This window comes from Eleutherodactylus coqui, chromosome 7, assembly GCF_035609145.1.
Source record: "Eleutherodactylus coqui strain aEleCoq1 chromosome 7, aEleCoq1.hap1, whole genome shotgun sequence".
Classification (NCBI taxonomy): Eukaryota; Metazoa; Chordata; class Amphibia; order Anura; family Eleutherodactylidae; genus Eleutherodactylus; species Eleutherodactylus coqui.
The window spans coordinates 203651188-203673409 of NC_089843.1; the positions used below are offsets into that span (position 1 = coordinate 203651188).

The window sequence follows — 22222 nt, forward strand, 5'->3', positions numbered from 1 at the left end:
CTGGCATTCAATGCCTCTCTGTTCACAGACACGCTATTTTATAACTACATGTTCTAACAAAGGCCGGACAGACAACTACCTGGGGTGATTTAGTGATCCTGCACTGAGCAGGGGGTTGGACCCGATGACCTTGGAGGTCCCTTCCAACTCTACCAGTCTATGATTCTATGTAATGGGGCTTTTTGATAGTGATGTATAACAGAACAAGCTACTTATACTTCACGTTGAGGGCTTGCAATATATCAGTTTCTTTATCTTTTGGGAAGAAGATTACTGTTTTGTCAAGAGGACTTTTGGCTTATATTTATTCACTCTTATGACATCTACTTGTATGGGTTTATGCACCAAAAAACAAACAAATCCATGCTGAACCCACTGACTTACAGGTACAGTGATCATGTGATCGTTCTACCTGTAGCTCAGCAGGTGAGCAGCATGGTTGCTGCTACAGAGGCTGGAAGTGGAAGGAACGACACAGGCAGGTATGAAGGTTTTTTTTTTTATTTTGAGATATACCTACACACATACATAAAAGAGCTCCATTATGGGCGCTATGACAGAGGTTGAAGCTGTGGGCTATGAGGAGGCGCTATTATGGAGGTGTGGGCTGGAGCAACATATACTAGAATAGTAATAAAGGTTGTCTTTAGGACTACACTCACAACGGAGAAGCGATTTCTCCAGATGCATGAGTCCACTAGTTGATGGTACATACATTCATGTAAAACCTACAGACTTCGTTACTCTTTTTGCAATAGTCCATGCTTCTAACAAAATGTTATTTTTTTTCCAGATTCTTTTTTTTTTCCCATTTTGCACCTTAACCTGTTAATATCCTGATAGTGTGTCCCCCAGGCCAAGCAGATGAAGAGGTCTTCGTGCCCCGAAACGCATGATTTTGCTTGGCAACAACCAAAAAAAAAAAAAAAAAAAAAAAAAAAAAAAAAAAAAAAAAAAAAAAATCGGATAAATATATATGGTTTGGGCGTTTGTGCCGTGACCAGCATTCCCCCCTATATCCTCGCTCTGTGATCATGGCCTCCCTTGTGTGGATGAGGTGCACATTATAAACTAATAAAATCACATTAGAACCCATGGCTAAGAAAACAGAATTAGTTACTAACCATAACAGAATGCAACATATTAGCTTATTGGCGTAATTTAAAAAAAAAAGAAAAAAAAATGTATAGACCACTTTTGATTACTTTTTTTTTTTTTTTTTTAATCTTTGCTGCCCATAGCAACCAATCAAGGCTCAGCTTTCATTTCTTAAATTGCTCTGGTAAAATAAAAGCTGTGCGGCAATTGCTGGCTACCGGAAACAGACAGCTTCTCCTCTAGGCGGTGTTGATAAATCTGCTCCAATGGGTTCTGTAATATACATCCCCCATCCACATTCAGGCCGGAGACACCCCAGTGTATTTCGGATGTGTTTACAGGTGTGTGCTTTGGTGATTTACCACGATTCTCCTTCTCCTTATAAGCCTTCTTGACCCAGACAATAAAGCACCTTGATGAACAATCCGACCGCCACTCCATTTAATCTTCTACTTGCTATGAGGGGGTGAGGCAGTAAGCCCACCGGGATTGGTTGAGGTCGCAGGAGTCAGACCCCGCTGAAAAGCAAGTTACCCCCTTTATCCTATGGATGGGAGAGGACTCGTAATTCTGGTGCAACCCTGATGCCAACATGTTGGTGCCAGATAGTAGAAGTTATCTTATCAGAACTATTTTGGTGAAAGATCTACACAATTTCAGGCAGGTGATTGTAAGGCTATGGCCAAATGGTGTAAAAAACTGCTGCTATAGAAGCCAATTAAGAGGTCAACATTTGTGGATGGCGATATGGAGCCAAATAATGCCACTCACACATGGCCAAACAAGAGCAGACACATTCTAGGCATAGTACCTGTTCACACATGCAAACCTCAATTACATTCCATGCCGCATGTCAATTGTATCGCCATTTACACTGCGGAATTCACCTTCTCAATGAGGGGGCAAACCCCGCACAAAAATCCGTAATAAATCAGTATATTCACCCAGACCAGGTTGGATTTATCCTCGGTCGGCAAGCCACCGATCAAACTAGAAGGGCGATTGATATTATCTCGGCGGTACGATCAGGTTGGAACGGGGAGACAACAGGCGAGGACTTCACCTAGATTTATGCAAGGCCTTTGATTCAGCCTATTGGCAATATTTATTTTTTATTCTTGAGGGCATTGGTTTTTAGAACAAAATTCAGAACCCTAATACAGGCTCTTTACTCATTTCCCTCTGCCTCGGTACGGATTCAGGGCTTCGAGTCTGACACAATGGCTATTGAAAGAGGGACAAGGCAGGGATGCCCATGATCGCCACTTCTATTTGCATTAGCAATCAAACCGTTGGCCTCTATGCTTAGAGCCAATGAGAGTGTTAGGGGCATCCACATAGGGGGACATGAACACAAATGCGCCCTACATGCAGACGACGTGCTGTTGTTCATCTCCTCCCAGTATATATCAAACTCTGGATAACTTTGGAGCGATTTCAGGTCTCAGAGTTAAGGATACCAAATAGACTCTAAACCTAAACTTACCCCCTTCCATGATTAAAGGAGATGTCCCGAGGCAGCAAGTGGGTCTATACACTTCTGCATGGCCATAATAATGCACTTTGTAATGTACATTGTGCATTAATTATGAGCCATACAGAAGTTATAAAAAGTTTTATACTTACCTGCTCCGTTGCTGGCGTCCTCGTCTCCATGGTGCCGACTAATTTTCGCCCTCCGATGGCCAAATTAGCCGCGCTTGCGCAGTCCGGGTCTTCTCCTCTTCTCTATGGGGCTCCGTGTAGCTCCGTGTAGCTCCGCCCCGTCACGTGCCGATTCCAGCCAATCAGGAGGCTGGAATCGGCAATGGACCGCACAGAAGCCCTGCGGTCCATGAAGACAGAGGATCCCGGCGGCCATCTTCAGCAGGTGAGTATGAAGACGCCGGACCGCCGGGATTCAGGTAAGCGCTGTGCGGGTGGTTTTTTTAACCCCTGCATCGGGGTTGTCTCGCGCCGAACGGGGGGGGGGGGGTTTAAAAAAAAAAAAACCGTTTCGGCGCGGGACATCTCCTTTAAGCTATTAAAACTTAATTTTAAATTTCATTGAGTCACAAAAAGTCTTCCTCATCTGGGGATCTTGTTCCTAAACAAATCTCCAGCATGTTTCCAGGGATGTCAGGTCTGTTTTAGGGGATGTGGAGAGGAGGGAACCTTCCTACATATCTGGTGGACCTGCCCTCGGCTCCGCAGGTTCTGGATTCGGGTATACACCCTTATATATTCCATTACTAATATTTTGTTACAAGAATCATCCTGGGAAGCTTTACTAGGACAACGTATCCCTAACATCCCCAAACACACTCATAAGTGGATATCCTATTGTTTCCTAGCTGCATGTATGGCAATCGCTGCTCCTGGAGGAAAACATCACTTAGTGTTGATTTGGTTAAAATAAAACGGTCATGGATTCCGGTTAATGAGAAACTGGCGGCTATTCTTTAAAGACCGTGAAGCGGTATATGAATCTGGTAACTTTGGTACCAGTACTCGCTTACTATGAGTCTATGGAACCCAACGCTAGATCAGTGACCCTCCCAGGGGTCTGTAGCTCACCTTCAAATATATCCTCTACCCCCCAACAAATATATGAGGTTATATATCTACAGAGATAAATCAACAGAAGAGTTTTTTGTAGCCTTTCAACTCAGGTGGGCCCATATGACAATCTACAAGCACAGCCCAACTCCCCCACCCCTTGATCCACTCCTTACGTGTTTGCCCTACTGTCTTTCTACTTCTTTCTCCCTTAATGTTACTCTTGGTTCAGGTCTCTTCAGGCTGATTATATTTTGTTTCAGTAGGAGTTTATCTGATAAAAGGAATAAAAAAAACTTTGAATTTTTCTTCATTCTACTCTGTAAGAAGTAATACCTGAGATGTAATTTTGGGCATTTTGCCCAACTTTGTAACCACTGACTATTTAAATAAATGTAATATTGAAAGTCATGTTTAATATGTTTTGACCTTTCCAAAAAACGAATAAAAACTGTTAACCAGAAATATGTAATAAAATCAGCATCAAAACTGGTGCGCGTTTGGAGGCTGACTTTCCACTGCCGACATCCCGCAGCAAATTCGCCCCACGTGGACCTGACCTAAAGAGCCCCTTAAATAGTAAACTATGCAAAGCCAAACAGGAAACCGAATGTAAAGACCTGACATTGTGTTTCTTACCTGCAGTTTCAGAAAAGTTCTGTAGATTTGTATGTTTAGAGAAGCGATTTACGCATTGGCCTCCTCCATTATGTGTTTTGGGAAAAAATTAGTGTACTATATTTGGACCAGATATTTCTGGAAAGGTTTTTCCACATACGCTCACTCATAAAAGGAAAGGTCAATTACCAATCTTGACAAGCTGCATCCACTGTACGCCCTGGGAACCAATCGCAACAAGAGAGAAGCCAATCGTTGCTCCGACTATGCAATGCGTCCCGGAGATTGGGAGTTTCAGGAAGGATGCAATCAACTGCCACACAGCCGAACCTGCAAAGAGAAGGAGAAGATTAGAGACCCCCCAAAAGGCAAGTTCAGGACCACCAATATGAGAAATAACTTGATGAACTCTAAACAGGCTGTAAAGTATATAGACACATCATTAGCCATTGCCTGAAGGCTAAACACTGAACATTTTCCACCTGACACTATAGTAACACTACTAAATGCTAAGACTGCCTACACCAAGAAGTAAGAAATGAGCCACTTCAGCGAAAATCGTTCCCCAACTTACCCAGATCCATGTGCTACCATATACTGTCCTCTGTTAATTACTATACATAGTTTTATATAATCGGAGAACCTTTATATTTGACTGTGCAATCTTATATATGTTATAGTGGGTACTAGTGTATCTTGACGCCACCAGGAGCTAGGGCTTTGACAGGAGGAACGCCCCTGGTCACACTCCTGGCTCCTGATTGGGTCAAGAAACAAAGGTCCTAGGTGCAGACTGTATATAGCTTTTTTTGCCGTCTTTTGGTGAAAATTAACCCTCACCATAAGGCAGCATGGCCGGCAAAAAGTAATGTACAGGCTGCACCCCTGAGTGTCAGTGCTGCTGGAATGTGATGCCTCGCTGCCGCAGGGAGGATGAGGGCAGATTGACGGATGTCGGCTGTGTACTTTGGCGGTCGGCTACTAGCTGCAAGCATCCCGGGGCCTGTGTGTTCCCTAAGGCGGCTGCCCCAAGCACACCTAGTGGGCATGTGTCGGTGCCGACAAGAAGAGGATCGTGCTGCGGTCCCGCGGCGCACTTTGATCGGTCCTCTGCTTCCGAACAGGGCGTCCGGTCCTCACAGTGGCTCCCCCCCGCCGTGGAGCCCTGGCAGAATGTGGCAGCGCTCACCATGCTGTTTCGCTCTGGCACTGCACTAGGATCTGGTCTTCAGGAGAAGGCGCTTCACGCCTCCGTCGCCTCACTGCTTAGTAGCTTGCAATAGGTGCGCCCGATACTCTATATCTTTTGCACAGACGTTATCGCCTTGCCGGGACCTTCTGCCTTGCCATCTGCCCAGCCAATCAGCTACAGGTGGCGTGACCCCCGTCACTCTTGACTCCACCAGGACTTCCTGGTGGCGTCAAAAAACACTAATACCGTTAGATTGTGTGTGACAGAGGTCTCTAATCATCAGCAGTAACTTTGCTTGGAATTTACACCCCCATATAGTTGTCTGTGTGGTACAATTCATGCAGTTGTATCACACAAGAAGATCAGGTGACTGTAATAGTGACTTCTGGAGAGAACAGAAAGACAAGTAATTCCCAGGTGGTCATAATAAGATCAGACAACCCACCTGAAAAGAAGGATTCCGGGAATTTTCAGAGAGAATATCTAAACAAGGTAATACTGACATACATAGTGGGTGATTAGCTACACAATTATTTTGTTTACCGGAGTAGCCCTTCAAACCAAAACGTGGCCTCTGTCCAAACACTACAACTCAGCGGTGGGCAAGTAATGCCAGCTTCTGTACGCTAGCCGGCATGGGCAAACAATGCCCTATCCAGTGATCAAACTCTACTAAACTCCCGTTAGGTCACCTTCCACAATACTAGAGTCAGATAAATGACAAGTTGGATATTGCGGTTATCTGGAGTTATGGCCCAATTTTCATGTTCTGGGATGAGTCAAATTTTAAAAACTTTCGATGCCTCGTAAATTATTTATTTTCACAAATACACAATGACTCTTACACATTTTTTCTACCAAAACCAGTTTGGGCCTTTCGAGATCATGTTTACTGGGCTGCACTGGTGACTTCATATAGACGTACAGCCAGTCACCGCCGCCAGCCATTGGTTGCGCTGGTCACATGTTATTGACGCAGTTGCTGCAGTCCAGTAAACAGACTGCCGATGACAATCAAAGCAGCCGTGGATTCAACAAGCACTACTTGTGTTATTGAATACCATTGCCCCAGTTTTCTAGGATCTCAGACCACTTTAATAGCCGCTTCAAACCTGAAGTCTGAAACCTCACATGGGAAGAACGCATGAACGCTCATCCAAGTCATTCCAAGAATGAGCTCTGTAGTTTTCAAAAACTTCCATTTCTGGACTTGTAAAACACACAAAGCATAATGTATTAAATAGTTGAAGTCTAAAAGTTTAGCTACAATTTTTCAAGAAAATGTCCATTTTTTTTTTCCTTTTTTAAAGCAGCAGGGGGGGGGGGGGGGGGAAATCAGTGAAAACAGTGATAAAATAAAATGTAAAAGTTATATATGTTCCTCAAAAAGTGGTACGAATAATAACGGCAGCTAGCGACAAAAAGCAAGCCCTCCACTGGCCATATTCATAAAGAAATAAGGCCCGCTGTCCACGGCCGTTGCGGAATATCGGCAGCAATATGGCAGCGGGGGGGAGGGGGGGGTGGGGCTGCTGTCAGTTCACTGCGGAGAATCGAGGCATGCTGCGATTCAGATCCTGCGAGCAGAGAATCGCTATGATTCTCCGCTCATGGACGCCGCGGCGACGCTTTCCATAGCGACGCTATGGAAAGCACTCATTGTGTTACCCGCGGCCGGATTATCCCAGCAGGTAACGTAATGAACAATCGCCCGTGGACAGGCAGCCTAAAAAATAAAAGCTGTGGCTTTTGAAAAAGTAGAGATGAAAATTCCCCCCAAATCCCCATATCCCAAGGCCTAAAATGGGCCCTGTCACCAAGGGGTTAAAAGGGTTGTCAACGTCTGAATTATTGATGGTCTATTCCCAGAATAGGCTCTAAGAATCTTGCCTTGCAAGATACAAAGTATGTTTGACTCATTGTATGGGTGGTTATGGATGCAGCGACGCCAATCACGTAACTGGTCTGCATTCCCTAATAGGTTTAATTATTGCTCAGTCCTATAACGCGGCGCGGCATGGCGAGCAGACGTCCGTGTCCGGAGCATCCGAGCACTTCCGCTTGTACCGCGTCTTTACTCCTCTCCGTGTCCTAGATGTTGGATTTACCCAGCAGCGCATTATGAACATATCATCCTGCAGCGCAGAATGGTTTCCACAGGGTCCTCAGTAATGTATATGCCCCCCCCCCTCCCTATCCAAAAATAATGTAATGCCCATCACATCGTCACCAGCGCCGGCCTCACTTCTCCTCCGCTCATAGAGCGTGGCTATTAATGGTCTTCACAATTGTCTTCACACTTCTGGTCACATGATGCGTCACTTGGCTGCTGTCCATCGCCGCATCTGCTGGCGCATGAGCAGTCTGGCAGGTCACATGACTCACTATGGCGTCACAGGTTCACCTGGCAGCAGTCCAAGCGTGACATGATGAGCACACCTCAATGGGAGAGAACATCAAAAGTGTTTTTTCTATTTTTTCTAAGGGGAATGTGGGGTGAGGCAAAAAAAAACAAAAACCAACCATCGTGGTTCACCATGTAATATACATCTTAGATCTCTTCTGTTGTGTTTGCAATTATGTTTTATTACTTGTACACAATACAAACATTTTGTTATGGCGCCATAAGGCGGTCGGGGTCAGAGCCTTCTATGGAGAGCACATGGCCCCAGAGTAGCCTAGAAGGTTATGCACTTGTGAGGGCTCTCATACGGTCCGATGGTCCATAAGAAGAAAACACTCATGACATGTCTTGTTCCGGACGCGTTTTCACAAATATTGGGACATGCGATATTGTTGAACATACAGGGGCCAGGCAGATCAGACCGCCGAGGTCAATAAAAATCCTGGCCAAAAATAGTACAGCCTGCTATTTGGACAGATACTGAACAGACCCAATTATAACCAAGGGGGTCCGCTTGGTTCCATCATAAGACGGATCCCTTTTCACAATGGGTGGTCCTATCAGTAAGTGACAGCTGTGTATGACTGTGTACATAGAGGTAGCTGCCAATCACTGATGGCTCCGCCCACTGGACCCTTCAGCTCAGAATGCGCAGAGATATAAATGAATAAAATACAAGTTTTACTGAATCTTCCCCCATAAAACCATATATCAGACTGCTCGGCTCCTCTTGCTCTATTATATCATGCCTGCAGTTTGGGCAGCGGGTTCCAGCTGACAGGGTCCCTTTAAGTCTTTTCAGAAGGTTGAGCGAGCGCAGTCCCATAAAGAAGAACCCCAGTATTCCCCAGAATCCATATCACCCAAGCTAGAAGCACCAGAACTTAGTTTATGGTGCTTCTAGTTTTCGACTGGTTACCTTTAACCCAACGGTTCCCAAGATCCAGTCCTCATGGACCCCAACAGGACATGCTTTCAGGATATCCTTAATTTACACCACCTGTAGCAACAATAATCACATCACCTGGGCAACACTGAGGAAATCCTAAAAACCCGACCTGTTTGGGGTCCGTGCTTTAACTCTTTCCAATCCAATTTCCCTGTCTCCCGCTTCCTCCCCAGCTCTTATCTATTTTGGATGGGAAAGCATTGTGGATTCCTGGGAATTACTCAACAGCAACACGTAAGAGGGGTTCAGTCATGATTTAGTCTGCCTGCAGACGTCCGGGTCGGATGCCTCTGCGAGAATCCTCACAGCGGGACCCGACCAAAGCCCCTGCAGGGACCAGCTCGGCACTCACCTTCTCCCGCGACTCCAGCTCTGTGATGCACCAGCAGCCGCCCAGCCGGCGCTTGCGCAGAGCGGAGCCAGCGGCCGGGGAGTGACATTTCTGTGCGGGGCTCTGCGAGACCCGCACAGAAATAGAGCATGCCGCGATTTGTGAAATTTTGCACGGACAAATCGCGGCCGTCTGCCTAGGATTGCATTTTCTAACGCAATCCTATGGCAGCTTCCACGGATGGAAAATCTGCGGGAAATCCCGCCGCGGAGTTTCAGCCCGTGTGCAGGGGGCCTAAATCAGCAATTTTTTAAAAATGAAACCGCGAGTTAATATGTGTATTATATGTATATTACACTATGCAGGAGAGGTCAGTCAGCGGAGTTCTCCTCTGCATAGTTCCAGACCTTGCCCGAAATGGGAGATATACAGGAAAATCTCCATGTTGGACGAGGTCTGGGATGGAAAGGGTTATGGCAGTGGGCTCTCGCTTTAGGAGTCCTGAGATAACCAGATGCACCGGTAATTTCCATTGTTACAGATGTCTACAACATGAAACAATTGCAGTTTGCATCTTCTGCAAGAAGGAGCGCAGAGTCACAAGAGTCCAGAGTGACACTGCGGCTTCCTCCAAGACATCCCAGATAGAAGGTCCATGATAGGGCGATGTTTGTTCCAATGTGGAGGTTGTAATAGAAGTGTCGGATTCAGACCAGCAAGTTTGGGGAAGGAGGCCTCCTACAGAAAGCCTTTACATCTGCCACATCAGGTCAGATCTGAAAGCCTCCGGCTTCTGCTACACACTTCGTTCCTGTCAATGGGACAAATCTGCGTGCAGCAGCTCAAGGCAGAAGCCGCACCGTGTTAATTCGCAAGATGTCCTGTAAATGCAGTAAGGATTCTAGTATCTGGCCGGGCTCACACGAACGGAGCAGATATACACAGCGGAAAACCCGCGATTGATCATGAAGCCAATTGCATATGATCCCGTATGAGCGCGGCCTACCGCGCATGGACAGCTTATTGCCTGCGAATAAGGACGTTCGCAAGCAGGGATTGACATCAGAAGACAGCTGAACATTGCACAGGCCGTCCTGCTTGCTTTATACCATAAATCTGGTCTCCTAGCACCTTGCCAGCAGATTGCGTCCATATGCAGTGTTAACTGATATCCCCCATATAAAGTTCGGCTCTTCTAGAAGAATGTTCTTGACATTTTCTTAGTTGGTCCATAAAGATCCGCTTGTTGGAAGGAGAAGGGGGCCCAAGACATCTCCAAGACATTACATGTACCATGGGGCACAGTGAAGACGTCAGCAAGAAGGGCATATTTGGCACAGTGACATTCCCAAGAACTGGATGGACCTCAAAAATTGATAGGAACAGAAGAGAATTGGTCCGGGAAGCTCCAAGAGGCCGAAGGCTGCATTAAAGGACCTGCAGGAGTTTCCGAAGAGTACTTCATATGTCTGGGTGCAAGACAGAGGCGTTTTTTTTTTAAACAAAGAAAACCATCCAAGCCCGGCCATGTTTTACCAAAACCTCCATCACATCTGCCAGAGGTTTGTGAAGAACGCGTTCTGTCTGATGAGACAGAGGGGACCTTGTTGGCCAGAAATCCAGAAGGTATATTTGGTGCAAAGCCAACACTGCCATCACCAGAAGACCACCAACCCCCACAGGGAGGATGGTGGGGAGCAGCATTATGTGCGGGCTGTTCTGCTGATGGAACTGGGACTTTAGTCAGGGTTGGAACAGTCCCCAATATCAGTCCATTTTGGCACAAAACCTTGATGCCTCGGCTAGGAAGCTGAAGATGAATTTCACCTTTCAGCACAACATACTTTTGGGATGGCTAGCCAGAGCCCAAACCTGAATACCATTAAAGATCTGTGGGTGTCCTGAAGAGGGCGCTATACACGAGATGCAATCTGACAGATATGGAGTGCTTCTGGAACGGAAGAGTGGGCACATATTGCCAAGTCAGGATCTGCCATGTTGATAGCATTTGGTCCTTGTGGGTCGTTGTCTGTCATCAAGCCAAAGGGTACATCAAAGTATTAATTTTAGGGGGTGGATATTTATGAGTCTTATTAGGGATTCACAGCGGGATACAGCTGATACTATTGTTTCATCCCGCTCCCTGATGACAGGCTGAGTATGAAGAACAGAGTGGTCCAGCTGTGTTCTCCATACCCGCTCAGAGCGCTCGGCTGTATAACAGCTGGGCGCACCGAGCAGAGACCATCTGGATGCAGAAGACAAGCAGGGACACCCCACTTGTCTTCTGCATCCTCCGCTTTGCTTTATAACAGCCGGGCGCTCCCAGCGGGGGGACAACTGGATGCAGAAGACAACGGGGACACATCACTTGTCTTCTGCATCCTCCGCTCTGCTGTATAACAGCCGGGCGCTCAGAGCGGGGACACCCCGCTTGTCTTCTGCGTCCCCCCGGTCGGAACGCAAGGTGATTGCTCAATTTTTGAGCAATCACCTTGCGCTGTAAATGACAGCGATTATTGCTCAAATGACATCTTTTGCGCGATAATCGTTGTGTCTAAATGGGCCTTAAGAGATTTCCGTTTGTTTTTCAATGGAATTGTACAGATAACGGGTCACTGTGGAAATACATCTAAACAAGGATTCATCTTTGTTGGATTTTTTTTTTAAACATGACAAAAGCCTGGTATTTTAAGAAGGTGGGGGGGGGGGGGGGACTTTTTATATCTAATGCATCTCCAGGAAACAGAATCGCAGCATGGAAGGTCATGTATCCCAGTTAAAATAGGAAAAAAGAACTATAGTGCAAAAAAGCAAGTGTTGGGGAAAACAGGGGGTAACCAGCAGGGCGAGGGGGGGGGGGACTTTTTATATCTAATGCATCTCCAGGAAACAGAATCGCAGCATGGAAGGTCATGTATCCCAGTTAAAATAGGAAAAAAGAACTATAGTGCAAAAAAGCAAGTGTTGGGGAAAACAGGGGGTAACCAGCAGGGCGAGGGGGGGGGGGGGGGTCCTTGTAGGGATGGATTGTGTCAAGGATGCCATGATAAAAGGGGTGATCCGGGAACAGAGTTTTGTTCAAAGACATTTTCAGACTGCAGTAGTAAAATAACAGAATTGATCCTCCCCCTTCCACGTTCCCCCCCGCTGCCGTCTCTCCGATCCCAGCTGGTCTTCACTTACCGATGTGGGGAGCCAGCAAAGACGTCCCAAAGAAAAGGGCCCAATGACCAATGCAGCCAATCATCATCTCCCTTCAGCCAGTGAATAGCTGCGATGCTCATGTGACCTGGTGGCGGGTCGTCATCACTCGTGCTTCTTTCTTGAGGGCTGAGATATATTTAATGGAACCCTTAGGCTGCCTCTCCACGACCGTTTCACTTTAATGCTGGCAGATTTCGGCCACGGGAGAGCACTAAAGCCACCACAATTTTCCACGATGAACCTATCACAATGATTGGTTCATTGCGGCATGCCGCAAGTGTAAAATCGCTATCGATTTCCCACTTGTGTACATCGGGCTGCCCTTCCCATAGTTACGCTATGGAAAGCGTTCCAAGTGTGATCCGCGGGCGATTTATCGCTGAATCCCGCTATGATATATAGCCTGTGGACAGAAGGCCTTAAGGGGTCCCCAATCTATTGTATAACTTTATGGGTGGAAGGAGGAAATGGGGAAGAAAAAACAAACACCAGTGATTCCACTTTCCCCGCGCCATATAAATGCCACTGTAACTTTTCCGGCGGTGGTTCGCTCTTGTTTTGATACCAGAATGATCTTTTTGGGGGGTTTTCTACTTTTGCACAATAAAAACACTATTTTGGAAAATAAGTTCTATTTGGCCTTGCTGCATCGTGTACATAGGGATAAGGCTGGGGTCACACGGGACGGAATGGTCGCGGAATTTCAGTGCAGAATGTCCGCACGGCAATTCCGCATGCGGCTCCTAATCCCGGGATTGGCCAGCATAGTGGACGAGATTTTACAAAAATCTTTTTTACCTCGACTTAGAGTCTATGCCCCAGTAGGGACTTAGGCATTTGCTGTAGAAACCCATCAGCTCCCCTCTATCATATTAGGGGCCAATGGGTTGACAGCAGGAACTCCCTCTGTTAACTACTTAGATGTTGTGGCCCCCAATGACTGCGGCATCTAGAGCATTAAATGCCCAGGACTGGAGTGATCTCTAGTGTTCATGTGGGGTCCTAGTGGTTGGACCTCCACCGATCCTGGGAACAAAAAGTCCCATTTACCCCATTTCTGGTCACTCCTGCATCACAGCACGGACCGCAGTGAAAGCATCGCTGGTGGGGCATTTATGCGGCCGCTCCATTAGTTTCAATGGGGCTGCGGAAAGTTCTGCTATTTTACAGATTGCAATCCCATCATTCACCCATCACAATTTTTCCCTAATCACTGTCATCCAGATCATTACACTTGCCGATTTTTTTCTACTTCCAACATATCAAATTTCAAGAACGGACTGTTACCTCGCTGTCTAATCCCCCCATTCCAATGGTCATGAGATAATGTGATGGCGGATGGACGTTTCTACTAAGGGTCCCACGTGTCTGAGATGCAGCGGCTCACTAATGCTGTACGTAGCTACTGCCTGTTCATGGTTGATGGTCTGCGGCTGGCCTACAACCACACAGCCATTAAATGTAAAACAGTCCTATTACAGCTCTTAGCAAGAGAACCAAAGTGCGTATTTGCTGCGTATGTTAAATCCCAATAGCCTATATGCAGAATACAAACCAAAATAGGATGTGCTGCGGTTTTATTTCACGTGCTTGAAAATTAAATCTAAAAGCAGGTGTTGGTGGCCCAATAGAAATCAATAGGCTATAGAGATGAGCAAGCATTGCCCTTAGCGAGTACCTGCCCGCTCGAGAGAAAAGGTTCGGGTGCCGGCGCGGGGGAGCGGTGAGTTGCGGCAGTCAGCAGGGGTGAGATCTCCCCTCTGTTCTCCCCCGCACCTCCCTGCCCGCCGCCGGCACCTGAACCCTTTCTCTCGAGTGGGCAGGTACTCGCTAAGGGCAATACTCGCTCGAGCAATTGCCCTTAGCGAGTAAGTAAGCAACGCGCATTGCGGGCGACACACGCCCGTGTGAGTGACCCAAACATACACAAAAGAGCACAGTAGCGACATCACAGCTTGTTGGCGCTCGGGTGGCGTGCTTAAACTAAACGAGTCGGCGCTGATAGTTATGCCGGCTGAAATGTGTATAAACTAAACTATTACCGTTCCGGATAAACGCAGCATAAATCCCTAATGAGTCCGCAGATAAGATTATGAGGGGTTTAGGGGGGCTACATTTGGGTCAGCTCAGGGGTCGCTGCTTATGCCGGAAGTCACTTTAAATTCTACATATGATGGCACTTATATAACAGACTGGCTATATTCAAAGACAGCAACTTGGAACGTCCCTGCTGAGGGGAATGTACCCGGGCTACCGGAGCCATGAGGAGGTTGCCCAGAAATCACTATTTTCATCGTGCATAGTTTAGGAAGTGACAGACACTAGGAGACGAATTGGCCGCAGCCATTTCCTAAAGAAGGTCCCGGGTTATTTATTAACATTTCACATTAAGCAGATTGGCGCGATCTCAAACACGTAATAAATAATTAATTTGTCTTTCACAAGCATTCAGAATAAGGGAGCCGACAGGTGGCGGGTTTTTTTTTTTTTAAAGAGAAACACCCAAAAATAAAAAAAAAAAAAAAACTGCAATTCTCATTAACAAATATAAATCGGTCTGAAGGACACATTCTGGACCCCCCATCAGTACAGATGCTTATGGGCAGTCGGCTTTTTCCAAGCCTGACAGTTGCCATTGCATTTAGCTTTGCAGTAAAAGTACATTAAATTAATTAAATTAATAATAAAAAGTCTAAACATTGATGCTGTAAACTACAAGTAATTAAAAAGGTGTTTCCCAGGTCTAAAGCATTAACGATCCATTATGGAGATAGGTCATCAATAGCCGATCGGCAGGTCACCTGTCACCCTACACGGAGCAGGTAGCTCCTTACATCATGCAGTGGCCCAGCATGACCTTGCAGGCACCGTTCCCATTGGAGCTGTGCCATTGTACAATGTTCAGCGCCCGCTTCCCACTCTGTACAGGGTGACAGCCGGCTGCCCAGGGTCCCGGGTGACAAACCCCTGCCAATTACCTGGAAAACCCTATTAATTCAGAAAGCATCTGAATTAGGTCAGACTTGTCTGACATTTACCCCCGAATTCCATAATAACCAACCCCACCAAGGAGGCGCACACAAGAGTAGCATGCAAGCTGGGATCTCCTGCAAGCAAAACTATTCTATACTGGCTTCAGAAGTCCTAAAACTAATTACATTTTTGTCCTTTGATTGGAAAATGTTTTAATTAATTGCAGCAGAAGTGTCAGAACTGCCGTCCTTCCATCCCATCTGAAAGTCCCTTTAAATTCTATGTATTCTCTCACTCATTTGACAAACCGGCTATATTCCAAACAAGAACTTGGCACCACGAACACAAAAAGCACTTCTCATTCATAAGACACACAAGTGACTTACCAACCATTGCGCTAACCTCTCCCGCCATCAGTAAGTGCACCGTCTCGTTATACAGGGTTACATCGATGATACCCTTCCGGATGGTTTCCCCTACTTTCGCTCCCAGCAACACCGAGCCGGTGGTTTCAAAAATTGAAGCCAATATGCAAGCTTGCCGTAAAGTCACCACTCCGGAACCGACCGCCGTGCCGAATGAATTGGCCACGTCATTTGCACCGACGGAAAATGCCAAGATGAAGGCTATGATGAAGCCCAGTATAACCATCCACAGATACTCATTCAGGATCATTTTGGCTGTTTTCTCTCTTTTACTCCGGGTCAAAAAAAAAAGAAAAAGAAAAACTAAAACAAATCCGACTCCAGAGGATGAAGCACCCGGCGAGTGGAGCTGCGTACAGTGATCAGCTCTATCTGGAAACTGCTAGTGTCCGGCGAACAAACTGCTAACTGAGGACTTTCCAAGTACTGTCTATAGAGTTCCTCTGGCTGGGCTCAGTCAACAGTGAAACACATTCCATATTTTTCTTCCAAACGAGTTCGTTATTTTCTATCTAGATCTTCTGTCCTGTAAAGAAAAAAAAAAGGAAGAATTAATAATTTTATAGTAGATGCAACATATTTGGCAGAAACAAGAAGGAAAAGGGGAGCGAAGATAGACCGCTGGACCTTCAGCATGTGACATAACCGTAAAACACAAAGAAATAAGATTATTGTAAGACCCGACGAGCTTAGTTACATAAGCACAACTGAAATTCAACACTTACTACACGAAACACAAAGCTACACAATCCAGACAGTGCAAAGGGATTGATACAGTAACAGCAATCTGTCTGTACTAGTGTAGCCATCACTTCGATACATTGTTGCAGTGTGCGATGCAAGAGCATGGCTGATGGACAGGTGCGCCCGACAACTACACCGCAGCGCACCACAAAGACAGACATGCTTTTCCACATTACCCAAAGGGGCTTTTACACGGGGCGCAAATACCCGACAGGTCATCCCAGAAATGATCGCTCCTGTGCTTTTAAACAGGAATGATCATTCCTCAGTGAATGGAGCGGGTCGGGGATCATTCCAGCCCATCTGCCTCCCTGGATAGTAAACTGGCAGTTTTTGCATGGCCGCCACGTCGTTCAGTTTTTATGCATGCAGAAGCTGAACTCATTTATTGTTGGTCATACATGGGCCTCATGTCCACGGGCGGGAGCCTACAGCGGAATCCCACCCTGCTCACGGCAAGAGGACATTACTTACCTGTCCGGATCCTCTGCAGGTCTTCCACCTTCTCCACTGCGAGTGTGGATGGGCACACCGATGCACATGCGCAGTGGAGGTTTTTCGTTTCTTTTTAATCTCCTGCTTTTCCGCGGTATCCGCAGCCTATCTGCGGATTGGACGGCTTCCATTGACTTCAGTGGAAGCCGTCCGTGCGGGACCTGCAGCAAGATGGAGCTTGAACTGTGGATCGCCCACACAGGTGCCCCGCATGCCAGTGGACATTGGGCCTTAGACTGAATAACTGATCAGATTCACGACGATCACCACAATCTGAACGATTTCTCAAACTATTTAAAAAGTCCTTACAAAGACCTGCCGTATACCCTCCTCTCATCAGCGCGTCCACCCTCAGCGGCGATCACGGTAATCCACATTCAGCACACACTATAGCAGCTTCTTCATTCCCGGAAAATCAACCATATGGATGTGTATTGAAATTAAAGGGGTTTTCCAGATTGTGCCCGCTGCGATACACAGGGGCCACTAGTCCGACCCCTGAGCAGCGGCCGGCGCAGCTCTCAATGAAATCAGTGGGAGCCGGGCTTGTAATTGCAGGCTGGGGTCCCACTGATTTCAGTGAGAGCTGCAGCCGCAACTACGAGTGCCGGCTGGGTTGGAGCAGCGGCTTCCACGCCAAACCCGGTAAAACCTCGTAGTGACAGCGGGCGCTGCCAGGGAAACCCCTTTAATGAGGTGTGCTGTACTTACTCCTGCACTGCATGCTAGTGCTCAGCTTTTCGCTTCACCTACTGAACTTTGCATATGTGGACTGTTCATGTTTTTAAAGAGCCCCTGTAGCCTTTACTGAGGGCAGAGTGCCTGCGCTTACACTATGGAGCGCTCCAGCTCGTCAGCCTCTTCAGCTCCTTACGGCGCCATCTTCAGCTGTTGGAAGGAACCGAAAACATCTGAAGGAGAAGCAGCGCCCCAGCGTGAGAGTGCAAGTATTCTTTAAGAACTTACAGCTCCTTCCTGCAGCTCTCAGCAGTCTAGTTTATTGCCAGCTTTGGGGGGGGGGGGGGGGGGCAGGGAGAGAAGAACCAACTCTGCCAGCAGGACCCGGCCGACATGAAGGACACGAGAAATGTCAGGTTGGTACAATTACCAAGATACAAAAGCTAAGTCATTGCTTACTCCTCTGGCAATCATTGGGGGGGAGGGGGGCGTTAACTCCTTAGTGACTGCGATCAGTGTATACTGCATCATGCAACAGGTTCACGGAAGGATCGCACTTCCTCTATGACGTCATCAGCCCTAGGCAATGTAATCACAGAGGGCCGATGAGTTGTCATGGCAACCAGACAATGGCATCTGGGTCTGTCATTGCTATTGGAAGCGAAGCTGCATTTCAGTACCTTAGTTCTGCAATGCATTAATAATAGTGATCAGAGCTGTCCTGGTTCAAGTCCCCCATATGACAAAGAAAAAAAAACAAAAAAAAACACAAAAGCCTTTTTTACACACTTTCCCATCTTTGTATAAAAAAAAAAAAAAAAAAATGAACAAATAACACATTATGCAAAAAACAAGCCTTCACAGCGATCAGTCAGGGGAAGGAGAGAAAAAAAAAGCAATACTTTCCATAATAAGGTCTTTATTGTGTAAAGGAGGAAAAAACTGGGGGGGGGGGGAATTAAAAAAAATAAAGTTTTGGTACAATTGTATCGGACTGCAAAGAAAAGCAAATCATGTTTATTTTTGTTAAGTGAAAAACACTGGAAAAAAACAAAAAACACACAGGAGCCTCACTGGTCAGCGGGAGGAGAACAAAAAGATGGCTTTTGCAAAGTGGAGATAAAAATCCCTCCAAACCAAAGAGAAACAAATGGCCCAACAGCGCGGCGTGCTCTGGTTCTTAAGGGGTTAAGTCTGGGTAAAATTATTTAAACCTGCAAAAGAAAAAAAAAGGGGGTCTGCTTCTGCGTTTCCCCCTGTGAGACCGGAGCCGGAGGTGACAGCCGCCTTCCTCTTGTCCCCGCCGGGGAGCGCAGCGTATCACGTGCCGTCCAGGGACAGCGGGTTGCCGACACCTCCGTAGGTACCAGTGACGTCACAGCTGATGTACACAGCGCCTCGCTATATACCCTGCTCGCTGCAGCCGCCACTAGCCGCCAAGCGCCGCTACCAGGCACGTCCGTCTCCACACTGACGAGGTGCGGCGGGCTGACTGACCGCACACGTCCTGCTGCTGCTGCATGCGCCCGCCTCATGTCTCCGCCCTGTAGACCCGCCACCATTGCGCCCGTGCAGGACAGCCGCACTCACCTGGCTGATCAATGGGACGGAGCGCTTCACTGCTCTCCCGCTGGAGCCGCCGCTGACTACACTGCTCTGAGCGGTGAGAGAGGGGCTGAGCTCTGCCATTGGTCCGCCCGGCGTCCGTGACGTCAGCACGGAGCTACGTGCATCCAATGGCGTCATACGCTGGGAAATGTACGCACGGATGGAACGCACTGCGCACCCTGCGGCGGCACACCCGGGGCAGCGGCGGGGGGTGTAGGAAGGGACCGACGGTCGAATCCCGGTACTTACAAGTCGGGGCGGAGTCAGACGGGCGCAGCGAATAGACGTGCGTTATTTCCAGTGCATTTCAGTATTTATGCAGAGCTCCCCATAGAAGTCAATGGAAATGTGCAAAAGCGCGCCAAATGCACAAGGAGATGCGCGATACGCTGCGGAATTGCGCAGTAACAAATAACATCTGGAACTCATGAGACGTGTCAGCATCTTTGTTTGCTGGGCACAAATGAGCGCGCGGCGCTAAAGGTTTCAGTAAAGTGCGCCGATGCGTGCGCCATAAGGTATCGCTGCACAAAAACGTAGCGTTCAGGTGCGCGCAAATACACGTACGCCGGTGTGAATGGGGCCTAAGGGTAATTTTACACGGGTGAGCGCCATATGGGGCCGTGAAACTCACCCCAGCATCATGCTCGGGAACGCGCCATGTCCCCGGCGATGAGGGAACGCCTCCCAACTTTTAATTGAAGTAGCGATAGCCGTGCCGGAGGATCGGCAAGTGTTTCTCGTGTTTCATTTGCGCAAAAAATACGCAGCATGCTCTACTTTCCTGCACATTTGTGCTCAAAATGAGCACCTATTGAACTAATTTAAGGGAGCGCTTGTGCGTGTTTTTGTTTTTGCGTATGCAAATGCATCCATAAACGCACTCGCGCCCGTGACTGCGTGCACAAGTGTATTTGCGCAATGGATGTTCCGTTTTTGCGTTTACATGACGGGCAGGGATCCTCTATATGGCAGCAAAAGTCTATGGAAGGTGCGAAAATACGCAAGGGGAAGGGTGTGCCACTGCGCAAAAAGCGGGGAAAAGAAGACAGCTGGCTCTTATTACACTTAAATCGCTATTAAATTCCATGTGTGCGCGCAAAACATACAGTCATCTGCACAGACACGTGCGCAGCACCCACTATAATCCTCTTGATAACCCCGTTTTTGCGCGATTACGCTGCGTATTTCGGGCTCCTTCACGCGGGCGTATTTTTAAACCAGGAGTAGAACGGACAGAGAGGATGTATCGGGGAAAGATCCGCAGCTCTTCCGTATTTTGGCTCCTGGTTCCGGCTGACAAAATACTGAATAAGCCCTAGGGGTCATCTTCCAGGGGCAGATCATCTGCTGGTGCCAACGGGTGCGACCAGCAATGATCATGGGGGTAGCTGGGGGTTCCCAAGGGCAGGTGGTCTGCGGTACGGGGATGACCAATCACCACGGAGGCTCGCCGGTGGTCCGGCAACCGACACATTATTGCCAGTTAGGCTGCAGAATTCATCCCCCTTTGCAATGAATAGAATTTGTTTGAGTTTCTGTGGCCACTGAAGAGGAGTGATGAGCCCCCCGCATGCACAACTACCCTTCCGGTCGCTCCCCACCTCACTGTAGGCCAGGGTTCCCCAACTCCAATCCTCGGGACCCCAACAGGTCATGTTTTCAGGATTTCCTCAGTGTTACAAAGGTGATGTCATCATTGTTGGTGCCTCAGACATTACCACAGGGGTTCTTACTATAGGAGATCCTGACAACACGACCTGTTGGAGGTCCCTGAGGACCGGAGTTGGGAAGCACTGCTGTAAGGGTTGCAGTAATCAGGTACAACCCCTTTAATAGCTGCTTTTTGGAGTTCCAAGCTAGGTGACTCTTTGATCTGCTCCATCAACCAATGTAGATAGCTAGCAATGTCCAGAATTCTGCTACCCTGTTTCCCTGAAAATAAGACATCCCCTGAAAATAAGACCTAGCATGATTTTACAGAATTTTTGAGGATGCAAAATGATTTTTCAGGCTTTTTGAGGATGCTTGAAATATAAGCTCTACTCCAAAATTAAGCCCTGCTAACAGTTAATTAAAAAAGTCAATTTAAATAGTATCCAGGCAGCTATACATGTAAAAAAGTTAAGCCTTTTTGAACAAAAATTAATATAAGACACTGTCTTATTTTCGGGGAAACACGGTAGCTGAGTCTCTAACACGAGGTGAAGGCCAAAAAGAGCGTGGCGCATCGCAAACATGTAAATGAGTCTATACGAAATTAATGAATGGTGAAATTCTTCTGGACTCGGAAGTAGGAGGCCGTCGCTACTTCACCTTCATTATGCAAGCCCACACTCGCTCGGATGCAGGAGGCCGCCGGCTTATCGCATAGGGAGCTGATGAAAGGAATGGACATACAAGTACCTTACCGACTAGATTTGTCTGTTTTCAGAAAGTTGCTACATTGTACTTCAAATGTGGCAAAAACAAAAGAAGGTGCCTTATAAGGCATGGATGGGCTACAGTCAGGGCTCCTCCACACTGGCGATCGCGATATCGCCACGAGAAAATCGCAACTTTGCTCATGAGATGTCTGAGCGTCAGCGGTGCTTTTTCTTGCAAACACATCACTGCTGCTTACGATTTTCTCACAATAGGAGTTTCTAATGTTAAAAACACTTCGCACGAAAATCGCAAGTTCATGCGTTACGATGTGATAGAAAGAAAGCTCTATAGGGAAACATGGGAGAGAAAAATAAGCGAAATGCTGAAAAATGGGACATGCTGCGGTTTTTATTTTTACATTTTTTTCTAAAGTCGCTCCACATTGCATGAGTGAAATCATCGCAGGTGGGAATGAAAACTAGGAAAAAGGATTTAGCACATCCGTGCTGGTGTCCCGCCCGCGTGATCCATGTCCATAGGGATGCATTGGACACCTGCAGGTAATTAAATACCTGCGGATGTCATTTTTTCCTGC

General features: G+C 47.2%; 1 protein-coding gene across 3 annotated transcripts in view; it reads right to left on the reverse strand.

The window, feature by feature from the left end:
* SLC20A2 (solute carrier family 20 member 2) overlaps nucleotides 1-22222 on the reverse strand; it is a 74448-nt gene that overhangs the window by 30407 nt on the left and 21819 nt on the right. For 2 of the 3 annotated variants that reach the window (XM_066574244.1, XM_066574242.1), the window contains exons 1-3: nucleotides 19243-19358; nucleotides 15697-16261; nucleotides 4444-4584 (exon numbers count right to left, since the gene is read on the reverse strand). In XM_066574244.1, the coding sequence (XP_066430341.1) occupies nucleotides 4444-4584; nucleotides 15697-15985 (430 nt within the window). In that variant the 5' untranslated portion in view covers nucleotides 15986-16261; nucleotides 19243-19358. Of the gene's footprint in view, nucleotides 1-4443; nucleotides 4585-15696; nucleotides 16262-19242; nucleotides 19359-22222 lie in introns of those variants that run through there. The other variant, XM_066574243.1, reaches the window with a different exon arrangement.